Source organism: Diabrotica virgifera, chromosome 1 (genome assembly GCF_917563875.1).
Source record: "Diabrotica virgifera virgifera chromosome 1, PGI_DIABVI_V3a".
NCBI lineage: Eukaryota > Metazoa > Arthropoda > Insecta > Coleoptera > Chrysomelidae > Diabrotica > Diabrotica virgifera.
This window is the reverse complement of record NC_065443.1, coordinates 250,760,180-250,774,588: the sequence shown is the minus strand read 5'-3', so window position 1 is coordinate 250,774,588 and position 14,409 is coordinate 250,760,180. Positions and strand designations below refer to the sequence as shown.

The following is a 14,409-nucleotide window of genomic DNA, read 5'->3' as shown; positions in this document are numbered from 1 at the left end:
CTATTAGAACTCCACAGAACTCACATAGGCATTACAAAGATGAAATAACTTGCAAGAAAGTCTTACTATTGGAAAAACATAGACAAAGACATTGAAATTATGGTCAAGTCATGTCAACCTTGCTCTGAAATTCGAAAATCACCTTCAAAAGCTCCACTACACCACTGGGATACTCCAACAGAAAATTGTGACCGTATCCATATTGATTATGCGGGTCCATTCCAAGGTTATTTTTTTTTGTTGTGGACGCTAAATCACGGTGGGCTGAAATTAAAGTTCTTAGGAATGCGAAAACATCAGAAAAAACCATCTTCTGATCTTCTGTTAGCGATATTTTCTGCTCACGGATATCCTCAAGTTATGGTATCAGACAACGCAACCATTTTTGTAAGTGACCAATTTAAAAAAATTTCAAAAATACATGGTATTTTTCAAAAGTTTATTGCTCCTGGTCATCCTGCTACAAAATAGCTTAGCTGAACGAAATGTTCAAACCCTAAAAATGGGATTAAAAGCTATGTCTACTGATCGTATACCCATGAGTAAGAAAGTACAAGAAATTCTTTTAAAATATAGAGCGACACCACTTTCCTGTGGAAAATCACCAGCTGAACTATAACCTGTAACTGAACAGATGTTTAAGAATCAAAATCGACGCAATACGTCCACCAAAACTTACCAGATCAGAAAATCAACCCAATGGTGCAAGACAGTTAAATGTGGGGGAGAGAGTACAGGTACGGTATTACTAAGGTAACCAGGAACTTTAGAAATTTGGCACAATTGTTAAAAAGTATGGATTGTTACGACTATTCGTGTATTGTTCCCGCGAATGCATATATCTGCAAATTTTCATTCATTAACACTGAACAAAAGGCAGTCAAATTAACGTCTAAAGATTTGACACAAACGACTGAACTAAAGAAAAGCGTTTAAAAAGATTATAATATTATTTTATCAGAAAAAACAAAACTTACATAAAATTTTAAATTCGAAATAAATGCTATAATAAATCACAACAGAACATAATTTGAAGCAAATATCAAGGAAAAAAAGTTTTCTTTGTCTTTCATTTGGCCCCTACAGACAATTAAAATCGAGAGAAAATTCAAATTATAGCAGGCAGCCCAAAACGCGCCCTCATTGTTCATGACGTCATATCATTATAGTATTTGAAGTCCTCCCCATTATTTCATTAGGTTTGGCATTCATTCTGACACTCAGTTTTATAAATATATTGATAGTTCTTTCATTTCCTTTAAAAACTGTATCAAACTTCAATCTCAACAAAATGGTAGGTATATAATTATTATTACAATGACATACGATAAATGTCATTAGTCATTATAAAATATAATGATCTGACGTCACAAGAGTTCACACGGCTTTTGGGTCGTTTGAAATGGTTTAAATGCAAAGAAGATTTTTAATTTGTACTTTAAGTTATTGACGAAATGTTGGAAATCTTATTTTTAAACAAAACTGAACATTATTATGTCATAAAAAATCTAGAAGTTCCCTATTAGGGGAGTGTGTCACCCCCACATACCAAATACACATAAATAATTAGTTACTAATTACTATTTAATACCACCAGAAATGTATTTGCCAATACTGATACAATTATACCTTTACGACCAATAACACAAAATATGATAGGCCAGTACAGTAAACATTTAATTTATATTTATGACAAATTATATTTGTGCTTTTGCACAAAATTTAAACGTAAAAAGTGCATATAGATTTTCACTTCGGAAAAAATCAAACAAGATAGAACTTTTTGTAATTTCATTAAGAAATGTTCAATAAACAACATATCAAAAAGTTCTACTCGAGAAGTGGGTGCTTCATTTTTTATTAAGGTGATACAGTAGCGATCAACAGGTAGCCAAAACGCGTTCCAAGATTGCGGCTGTAATTTTGAATATTATTTCGAGATATTTGGCACACGTATTCGTAATATAATAAAGAATGGCGGTACAGAGCCCAATTTAAAAAATATATTAATATGTGGAAATTACTCTGTAATTAAATACAATATTAAAAAACGAGCCTGTACCGCCATTAAGAAGAACAAAAAAATACACTTTCTTTAAATAAACTTTTTTATCCGATGCCTAGATTTTGTGTCATTTTGGAACTACTAATGAAATAAAAAATTTTAGTAGTTCCAAAATGACACAAAATCTAGGCATCGGTTAAAAAAGTTTATTTGAAGAAAGTGTATTTTTTTGTTCTTCTTAATGGCGGTACAGGCTCGTTTTTTAATATTGTATTTAATTACAGAGTAATTTGCACATATTAATATATTTTTTAAATTGGGCTCTGTACCGCCATTCTTTATTATATTACGAATACGTGTGCCAAATATCTCGAAAAAATATTCAAAATTACAGCCGCAATCTTGGAACGCGTTTTCGCTACCTGTTGATCGCTACTGTTTCCTCTTAAACAAATTAACGGCGAAATTAGATGTTTCTTTAAATAACTCCGAGAATATAAATTGTAGAAAAAAACTGACTTGACCGTTAAAAAATTCAGAAAATTTTACAAAAGAAACCTTATGTAAAGATTTTTCTAAAATTAAATCTGTAGCTTCTATAATTTTTTATTTATAACTTTAAAGTCACCCTTCTCACAAACATTGGCGCACTGTAAACTAGCGTACTGCGAAGTGCACGGTTGAGATATTTTAATGTAATTCTTTAACTAATGGATCAAATGAAATTTTATATACTGATCATGAAAGAAGTATAATTTAGCTATCTTATGGTTATAATAAAAAGAAATGAAATATATGGGCATAAGTATAGTGTGGGCGGAAAATGAGACTTACATGAATTTGGTTTAAAAATGATTTAAAAATGTGTAACTAATACAATCTTTCTTATAAAACTCTTAATTTTGCACAGCTTACCTTTCATACATCTTACTAAACGATGTTTCTCACAAAAAAAATCTAAAAAATTTAATTCAAATGATACGACGACGTCTCAAAAACTTTAATTTTTGGAAACTTCGTAGTTTTACAGAATTACCACCACTTTAAGACGGTATTACTCAAGTATGAACATATTTATTACAGTTTTATAGCTACTTTTTTCAAGCTTAGGATGGAATGTTTAAAATGCACTGAATTATTTTACTTTGGAGATGAAATAAACTATTTCTTTTTGAGAAAATTAAGAAAGATAACAAAAATGTAATACAAAAACCGAAAATTACCAGTTAACAAAATGTTTATACAAAGTGATCAAAACTTTTTTCTATAAAATTTACCTAAAATACATTTAATAAAAAGCTTTAACAATAATAAATGTTAAACAAAAAATTTTTTTAGCTCTTATACAGTATGTCTGCGTAACTTGAAACCTATTGAAAACTTTTTTATTATCAGTTTTACGAAAAAAAAGTTATTCTTTATAAAATACTCTGCATCGTATATAATCTAAAATGCAACAATCAATCAAATTTTATTAATTTTATACGAGGTATGTCAAAAAATATGCATTTCACTCAAGAGTAAAGAACTTTATATTTCACAATATCGAAAATTGTTATGAAGAAAAGTTGTTTGGAATTAAAAAATATGTTTCAGTGTTCAATTATATCCTTATATCCTTATATTCTTATGTCCTAATATCCTAATATTGTGAATATTAAAGGCGCTAATTAATATTTTTTACATACCTCGTATAAAATTGCAAAAGTTTGATATCTGGTAGTTGTATCTTAGATTTTAGACCAGGTAGAGCATTTTATGAAGAATAACTTTTTTCGTAAAATTAATAATAAAATAGTTATCATAGTTGTAATAAAATGATGATGGGTATCCGTAATTTGAGAAAAAATTGAAAAAAAATTTTTTCGATTAGAATGATGTAATTGTGTATTAAAACATAGTTTTAATTTCAAACACAACTTTTCATAATAGCATTTTTCGATATTCTGGAATATGAAGATACTTTACTCTTTAAAGAAATTTATATTTTTGACATAACTCGAATAAAATTGATAAAATTTGATATATGCCGGTTGAGTTTTAAATTTTTGACTATCCAGAGCATTTTATGAAGAATAACTTTTTTTCGTAAAATTGATAATAAAAAAGTTTTGCATGTGGTTCCGAGCTACGCAGACATACTGTACAGTAGGAATAATGAAAGAATACCCATGAACGAACACATTATTATAAAACACGCTGTATTTTTCTGTCACCGTGTCACACAAAAAATTGGCCAGCGCAAGTACATGTAATAATTATTATTACATGTACTTGCGCTGGGCAATTTTCTTTTTCTACGGCCGTGCTAAAAGAGCCACTTTCACGAACGCATTTCGTTTCCGAAAGTTGCACTTTCCCGCACGGCGTGCGTGAAAGTAAATTTACCCGCACGGCGTGCGGGAAAGTAAAATACCTTATAATATGGCAATATAATATATTATAATACATGCAATAAACTAATATTTAGATGTTATTTACTAATTCATTTCAAATTTATCTTATTGTGTTCATGTTTTAATGAAATTAGCGCGATTATTTAATTCATAGGAGATTCTGACCAATAGAAAGCTACAGAAATCTGGATTAAATCGATAATTATTGATAATCTCCCGTCGTTAAGTATATTACGTCAGATGCCCTTCGTTGCTACGAAAAAATACATTCAGTGACATTAATGACAATTAATGTTTTAAAAATTATAAAAGTGATGACTTTCAATCGTCAAATATTTATAAAAACTGTGTGTTTAATGGTACTTACATAAATAAATTACAATAAAACTTTGGTTTTGAACAGTTTTATTCATGAAATAATCGCAACAAATTGCACTCGACCTCTGAAATTAATATAGAATTTCAGAGCTCTTGTGCAATTACTACTGATTATTTCATTCATAGGAGATTCTGACCAATAGAAAGCTACATACATGCAAATTAAGGTGATAATTTTTGATAATCTCCCGTCGTTAAGCATATTACGTCAGATGCCCTTCGTTGCTACGAAAAAATACATTCAGTGACATTAATGACAAATGTTTTAAAAATTATAAAAGTGATGACTTTCAACCGTCAAATACATGTATAACAACTGTGTGTTTAATTTCACTAATTGGTACTTACATATATAAATTACAATAAAATGCACTCGAACTCTAAAATTAATATAGAATTTTTGCCCTCGTGACACTTTGACAAAATTTCACTCGCCTTCGGCTCGTGAAATTAAAACTGCCAAAGTGACACTCGGGAAAAATTCAATAATTTTAGAGCTCTTGTGCAATTACTACTGATAATTCGATGAAATAAAATTATTTTGACATAATATTTAAAAGTCAGATCAGTAGACAATTACAATGGTTTTGAATCGTCGTCATGGAAACCATATCGTCGTCATGGAAACCAATATCGTCGTCATGGTGACCCATTATATTGAAAGTTTGGTTTAACCTTGTCAAAGAATTGATTTGTGTATTTTCACTTCTAAATAAACATTGATATAACTCTATTTTTTGTGGCTTTTTTTCCAAAAGTAGGGCCCTAGAAAAAATATTGTTCCTAACTCATGCGGAAAGTGTCTTCCCCGCACTCGACTGCTTGCCCGAACTCCGCTATCGCGTCGAACGGCAGTCTCGTGCGTGAAAGTATCACTTTCCGCACTAGTTAGGAAAATAACTATTGTGACACGGTGACAGGAAAATATAGCGTGTTTTATATGTTCGTTCATGGGTATTTTTTCATTTTTCCGACTGTATAAGAGCTTCTCTATAAGAATTTATAAATTGTAATGCCATATTCGGATTCAACATAATCAAAAACAAAATAGAAATATATTTGATCAAAGTAAAATGATAAATTCAACGATATTCTTAAAATTATTTATGCAAAACAATTGTTTTTGTTTAAACAATTAATAAACAATTAGCGGCCAAATCTGCGAGTAGAAAGTTTTACATGTATATAAACTAACAAAAAAAGTTTTAGAAAAATATAAGCTTGTTTGAATTATTCCGAAACAATGCATGTTTACGTTCAAATTGCACTCCCCTATATTGTAATACTTCTACTAGGATTATTAACATAAATATTATGTTTTATTGGACATAACAATTCCGAATTTCAAGCTGAAGCGCCGCTGCTGATCTGATGTTTTAAATTATTGAACATCCTGACCACCATGATTATTCGCCGGCCTTCCATGAACTGGGTTATATTGATATTAAACACATCACCTACAGAACGTAAAATTTTAGCCGTGGGTTCGGTAAATAACAGTTTTTTCTTTTTTCTCATGCGAGTGAGAAGCATTTAGTATTGTGCAACTGATGATTCGTTTGATAAAACACTGAACGCGATTTGATTGGAATTACTTTTTTCAATATTGTTATTGACGAATAGGACAAGAATTTTCTAATAAATCTTAAGAGATTGCATAAATCAGGTAAGTGACAGGGATGTCCTAAAATAGCATGGTAGGATCGATCACGCTACACACTACACACCCAATTTGTAACTTAAAATAACATTTATAGTCCAGGGTACTAATAAGTTTTTTTACATGACACTTGAACAGCCAGGGTACTGAAGCGTTTTTTCGACAGGTAATGCCCATAAGAACAAATTGTAACTATTTCCTGCGTAGGATCTGGCGGCCATTTTTATTTATAAGCAATTTATTGCCAAAAAACGGCATTTTTTCCTTTTTTTACAATTAATGAAGAATAGTAAGACTTAGGGTTTTCTTAGTACAAACGTCGTCGAGAGAATGGAAAAAGCTTTAAAATGGCGTATCACAAAATTTAATCCTACTTACTCATTTATATATAATATAATTACGAAAAAAAGTCGAAATTAAAAAAAAATTATTTCGCAATAACTATTGTAAAAATAAGTCTACAGCTTTAAAATTTTTGTCAAATGGGGGTTCTTGGGTGCTTAATATGTGACAAAAATTTCAAAGCGTTTCATCCAATTGTTTAAATTTTATTCAAATTGTTTACCACTGACAGCTTTTTTTTGCAATAACATAAGTCAGAAAAAAATAATGTTAGAACCATTCTACAGGTGTCAAATGAAAGAGCATGAGCTAAATTTTCAAATTGATTTAAAAAAAGTGAATAAAAAATGCATTTATTAGTAATAAATAATTATGTAAAAGTATGGTAAATTTTTCCCTATAAACTTTTTATTTTTTTATATAATAAATTATACAGGGTGTTTGGTAAAGGATGGGCCATAGCTTAACCTTAGTTAAAGTTTTATTTTTTGTCAAAGTTAAAATTTTATTTTGTTTATTTTTGAAAATTTCCTGACAGGCATGGGACAACAATACAAAATTTGGTAAGTGGAGCTGGTACTGTACACCCTACTAAATTATGTTAAACAAACATTTCTGGCTACTACCAGAGGCGAACGACGAGGGAACGTGAATGGTTGACCCTTCCCAAATTCTACGCCACTTGTGGAATTGCTATTTTAGTGCAATTTTTTGATTCGCCAATACTTTCTATGTAAATAACATACTCTTCATTCGTAACAATAAAGCCATTAGTTTTCGAGATATTTGTAGCTAAAAACGAAGGAGCATAATACATTAATCAAATGAGTGTGCCTTTTCATTTTTAACTTCAAATATCTAGAAGATTAATGACTTTATCTTTACAAATGAAGAGTATATTATTTGCATGGAAGGTATTGAAGAACCTAAAAATTATGCGAAAATAGCAGTTTCATCAGTGGCGTAGAATTCAGAAAATGTCAATCATGCACTTTCCCCTGTCGTACGCCTCTGGTAGTAGCCTGAAACGATTATTTAACATAATTTAGTAGGGTGTACAGTGCTTACACTTTCTGACAAGTATGAAACAGATAATATGTCAAATTATTTTAAAGTATTCTTTTTTTTTAAATGATTTATTCTTTATTTAAAACTTTAAGAAATATGTGTGCCCAGTACTACCAAACTGTTTGACATATCCTTATGATACTTGGCAGAAAGTTTAGGTACTGTACACCCTACTAAGTTATGTTATAACTTAGTAGTTCAAATAATCGTTTCTGGTTAATATCAGAGGCGTACGAAAGGGGAAAGTGAATGGTTGACCCTTCCCAAATTCTACGTCACTGAGAAAACTGCTATTTCGGCATAATTTTTAGATTCTCCAATACTTTCTATACAAATAATATACTCTTCATTCGTAACGATAAAGTCATCAGTTTTCGAGATATTTGGAGTAAAAAATGAAAAGGCACACTTATTTTGATTAATGTATTATGCTCCTTCGTTGTTAGCTTCAAATATCTCGAAAACTAATGGTTTTATCGTTACGAATAAAGAGTATGTTATTTTCATAGAAAGTATTGGAAAATCAAAAAATTGCACTAAAATAGAAATTCCGCCAGTGACGTAGAATTTGGGAAGGGTCAACCATTCACGTTCCCCCGTCGTACGCCTCTGGTAGTAGCCAGAAACGTTTGTTTAATATAATTTAGTAGGGTGTACAGTACCAGCACCACTTACCAAATTTCGTGTTGTCGTCCTATGCCTGTCAGAAAGTATTCAAAAATAAATAAAATAAAACTTTAACTTTGATACCCTGTATTTCGGTTATTATCAACTTTTGTACAAAGGTAAGTTAGCTTAAATCGACCTATTTTAACCTCAGGAATCTAAGGTTAAGCTATGGCCCATTCTTTACTAAACACCCTGTATATATTTATTACAATTTTTTATCAATTATCATATAAACACCATTACTTTGTAGTTGTGCAGCTAAAACAGGGTAAAAAATAGATTTTTTTGAAAAAAAAATAATTCAAAAAGTTTATAACGAAAAATTTACCAGACGTTTACATAATTATTTATTACTAATAAATGCATTTTTTATTCACTTTTTTAAACTAATTTGAAAATTTAGCTCATGCTCTTTCATTTGACACCTGTAGAATGGTTCTAACATCATTTTTTTCTGACTTATGTTATTGCAAAAAACAGATCCCTGGGATAAACAATTTGAATAAAATTAAAACAATTGAATGAATCGCTTTGAAATTTTGTCATATATTAATCACCAAAGAACCCTCATTTGACAAAAATTTCAAAGTTGTACAATTATTTTTACAATAGATATTGCAAAATTAATTTTTTTGAAATCTCGCCTTTTTTCGCAATTATATTAACAATTAATAAGTATATTAAACTTTGTGATACGCCATTTTAAAGCTTTTTCCATTCTCTCGAAGATGTTTGTACTAAGAAAACCATAGGTCTTACTGTTTTTCATTAATTTGAAAAAAAAAAAAGGAAAAAATACTGTTTTTTGACACCAAATTGTTTATAAATAAAAATGGCCGCCAGATCCTACGCAGGAAATAGTTACAATGTTTTCTTATAGGTATTACTCCCCACCCCACTTACAGTGGGTGGTGTTAGATGCCATTCGATAGATTTTTGAAAATTATTGAAAACGTATTTTTCAGTTTTTTGATCCGATGTCCAATTTGCAAAATATTCGACCGTTCCGCTACTTTTGAGACACCCTGTATAAAATACATTTTGAAGAAAAGTGGTTCAACTAAAAGTTGTTGATCATAAAAAGTACCTATTATTTTGAGCGTTTCCAAATTCAAATTAGTATATTAAGTATGGAGAACGGTAAGGGTTTTATACCGATCGAAGACAATTGTTTGGAGGAGGAGCGGAGCGACGACTCCAATTATTGTCTGAGATCGGTTACCCTTAACGTTCGACATGCTTATAACGTTTTTTGCACGATTGATACCATTATAAAATATAAAATTAAACATTTTCGTCATATTGACTAGTTTCATTCATTTTATCAAGATAGATACTTTGGTTGTTAGGTAGTAACTAGGGTGCATAACAACAATGGATAATTGAGTTTTTATTTAGTTGTCAATAATTTTAAGTACAATTTTAATTATTATAAATTAAAATATGAGCGAAAGTGATAATACTACTAATGTATGCGATTCTGCAGGAGTTTCTGTTAGAAATGAAACCACAGCCCAAACAAGTGGGATTTCATTAAATAATTAAACAAATTGTACCATAAGGACACTGAAAAAGATCGATACAAGGAAAATAGAAGCATTCGGATGTGGATGTACCGCAGGATACTGAGAATATCGTGGACAGAGAGAGTGACAAACATGGAAGTGTTGCGAAGGATGCAGAAAGAAAAAGAACTTGCGCTTACTATTAAAAAGCGCAAACTGCAATACTTGGGACATATAATAAGGGGACAAAAGTACCAGCTACTACAATTAATTATTCAGGGAAAAATAATAGGTAAAAGATCCATTGGCAGAAGAAAACATTCATGGTTGAAGGATTTAAAAGATTGGTACAAGTGCAGCAGCTGCCAATTATTTAGATCTACGGTATCAAAAATACGCATAGCCTTGATGATAACCAAACTTCGGAACGAGGACGGCACCTGAAGAAGAAGAAGACCATAAGTTTCAATATTAATAAATAATTCGTTAGTTTTCTTTATTCTTTCAAAAAATAAATTAAAATTAGGAGATTTTTTAACTCGACGGTAAGTGAATTAGTTACCGTCGAGTTGGAGTACTTACCGTCGAGTTGGATTACTTACCGTCGAATTGCTAGTAAATGTCACCTACTGACGTAAAATCTGTCACGGTAAACAGTCAAAAATGATCAATCGTGCAAAAACATAATTAATTGACCAAGATAATTATAATTTGCAGTAATTTAAAAAGTTGCTTCTTGCTTAACATGTAATATAACTGCTTAAAATTATGGTAATTAATGAGTTATTAAAGCGGTCTAAATTCCAATGATCGACTAAATATAGTTTTTCTACAACCGTGTTAAAAATGCAATTTTTAGCACTCCATAGGAGCGTTAAAAATGCTACTTTAAAGCATAACATTTTTAAGGCAAATTGTCAAATTGTGAAACGTCAAAATATTTATATTTCAGTTATTAACATTAATATTAATAGTACAACTTGCGCAATTTGAAAAAGGTGATTTAAAAGGTTTTTTAAAATTTAATTTAAACTGTATTATTGCATTTTTACACGTTTGTAGAAAAAAACTGTTAAACTTTGTTAGAATATACAACAATAAAGGTAAGATGTTATTCTATAGTTGTTATGATTTACGTATTGACAGTATAGGCAGTTTTGATGTAATGTCAAGAAAAATATAAAAATGGAATGCCAGTCAAGTTCAAGTAAAAGTTTTTGTAGATATTGTCCTTTATTTGAGAATGAATAAATTATAATTGTTGATATATAAGACGTTTATAGAAAAAATATTGTATGATATACGTGTTAAAAAGTACATTTTTAAGGCACTCATGTGAATTGCAGAATTCGCTTCGCTCATTCTGCAAACTTTCACATTCGTGCCTTAAACGTGTACTTTTAACACTTATACAGGGTGTCTGCGTAACTTGGAACCATATGGGAAACTTTTTTAATATCAATTTTACGAAAAAAAGTCATTCGTTATAAAGTGCTCTGCATAGTCTAAAACCTAAGATGCAATCATCAGATATCAAATTTTGTCAACAGTATACGAGGTATGTCAAAAAATATGAATTTCGCTCAAGAGCAAACTACCTTTATATTTCAAAATATCAAAAAATTTTATTAGGAAAAGTTATTTGTAATTAAAAACCATATTTAAATATGCAATAACAGCCTTCTACTTGAAAAAAAAAAATTCTGAAATTTTCCTAAATTACCGATTCCGAACATCATTTTTTTTATTAATAATTTTAGGAAAAATACTTATTCATAAAAATCTGTGCATGATCTAAACCTCAAGATGCAACCATCAGTTATCCAAGTTTGTTAATTTTATACGAGGTGTGTCAAATAATATGAATTTAGAAAGAATTTAGAAAGAATTATTTCTAAATTCATATTATTTGACAAACCTCGTATTAAATTAACAAACTTGGATAACTGATGGTTGCATCTTGAGGTTAAGACCATGCCCAGATTTTTATGAAGAATAACTTTTTTCCTAAAATTATTAATAAAAGAGTTATTACATGCCAAATAAATAAAAATGATGTTCGGAATCGGTATTTTAGGAAAATTTCAGAAATTTTTTTTTTCAAGTAGAAGGCTGTTATTGCATATTTGAATATGGTTTTTAATTACAAATATCTTTTCAGAATAAAATTGTTTGATATTTTGAAATATAAAGGTAGTTTACTCTGGGGCGAAATTCATATTTTTTGACATACCTCGTATACTGTTGACAAAATTTGATATCTGGTGGTTGCATCTTAGGTTTTAGACTATGCAGAGCACTTTATAAAGAATGACTTTTTTCGTAAAATTGATATTAAAAAAGTTTCCCATATGGTTCCAAGTTACGCAGACACCCTGTATCATAAATAACTATTATAAGTTATTCAAATTGTTTTTTGCACGATTGATAATTTTTGACTGTTTACCGTGACAGATTTTACGTCAGTAGGTGACATTTACTAGGTGATTTACTAGCAACTCGACGGTAAGTAATCCAACTCGACGGTAAGTACTCCAACTCGACGGTAAGTAATTCACTTACCGTCGAGTTAAAAAATCTCTTAATTTTAATTTATTTTTTGAAAGAATAAAGAAAACTAACGAATTATTTATTAATAGTGAAACTTATGGTACAATTTTTTAAATTATTGAATGAAATCCCACTTGTTTGGGCTGGGGTTTCACTTCTAACAGAAACTCCTGCAGAATCGCATACATTAGTAGTATTACTAGTATTGCACAATATTTTTTGGCAAAATCTACTTTCGCTCATATTTTAATTTATAATAATCAAAATTGTACTTAAAATTATTGAGAACTAAATAAAAACACAATTCTCCATTGTTGTTATGCACCCTAGTTACTACCTAACAACCAAAGTATCTATCTTGATAAAATGAATGAAACTAGTCAATATGACGAAAATGTTTAATTTTATAATTTATAATGGTATCAATCGTGCAAAAAACGTTATAAGCATGTCGAACGTTAAGGGTAACCGATCTCAGACAATAATTGGAGTCGTCGCTCCGCTCCTCCTCCAAACAATTGTCTTCGATCGGTATAAAACCCTTACCGTTCTCCATACTTAATATACTATATCCTGGAGACCGATTATTTAAACAACAACTGTACTTGTCCAAAGAGTGACTTTACAGATTGATAGTTTGTAAATTTCAATTGATTCTTTCGAGCTTCATTTTTAAGGTACATTTATATAAAAATAATAAAACTTCAACATTCTATTAAATTTGCTATCTGCCCCCCACCTACCTCTTGGCAGTTGTATTTGAACATATAATTTAAGCGAAAATCAATGTTTATTTTTCAAATAAACATTTTTTTCTGTAGCATTAATATGTAATTTGAAGTAAATAAATTATAAACGTACATCTTGTTCTGTCAATTAATTTAATTCAAACAATTTTTTTTTTCTAAAAATCGTGTATAAATAAGTATGTCAGTAAAATAAAAATGTATACCATTTTTATTCAGTTGCAATGCGAAGGCAAAACAATCTTACTTTTCAATTAGAATACGGAGTGCAGTCCAGTCCCTTGAATCGCGATTTTCGGCTCTTATTGGAGCCTCATCGGAAAGAACGTAGGCACTGTTCTCCATGTTTTAACTGATTCGCGTCGAGAGGTTTTCCCACCCACTGCAACCGAAGTGATGATAGTAGGTGGCTAGCGCCATCTGGCGTTGAAATACGAAGTCGTTTTCAATCCTAATAGTAAATTATTAATATTGAAAATATTAAAAATATTACTAAAAGATTTTTAAATTGAAAACTTATTGGTACACTTTCCTGGTGACACCTCCAAAACTTCTACAATTTGCAAGTCAAATGGTTGCTGCAGTGAAGACGAGAATTCCTTCCCTCTCGTCTTCACTGCAGCATCCATTTGACTTGCAAATTGTAGAAGTCTTGGAGGTGTCACCAGGAAAGTGTACCAATAAATTTTCAATTTAAAAATCTTTTAGTAATATTTTTAATATTTTCAATATTAATAATTTACTATTAGGATTGAAAACTACTTCGTCTTTCAATGCCAGATGGCGCTAGCCACCTACTATCATCACTTCGGTTGCAATGGGTGGGAAAACCTATCGATGCGAATCAGTTAAAATATGGAGAACAGTGCCTACGTTCTTTCCGATGAGGCTCCAATAAGAGCCGAAAATCGCGATTCAAGCGACTGGACTGCACTCTGTATTCTAATTGAAAAGTAAGATTGTTTTGCCTTCGCATTGCAACTGAAGAAAAATGGTATACATTTTTATTTTTTATTTTATAGTCGTATTACTCCGTAGAGTAACTAGGCGCATTTTTCCGTTGGAACTTTACCAGCTGCAGACGGGGGAT

At 30.4% G+C, this 14,409-nt stretch overlaps 1 protein-coding gene across 2 annotated transcripts in view; it reads left to right on the top strand.

Moving 5' to 3' along the window:
• The first annotated feature begins 702 nt into the window (after positions 1-702).
• The window catches only part of LOC114329102 (cytochrome P450 9e2), a 64,668-nt gene continuing 50,961 nt past the window's right edge, over positions 703-14,409 (top strand). For both annotated transcript variants that reach the window (XM_050641983.1, XM_050641984.1), the window contains exon 1: positions 703-737. In XM_050641983.1, coding sequence (XP_050497940.1) covers positions 718-737 — 20 coding nt within the window. In that variant the 5' untranslated portion in view covers positions 703-717. The remainder of the gene's footprint in view (positions 738-14,409) is intronic.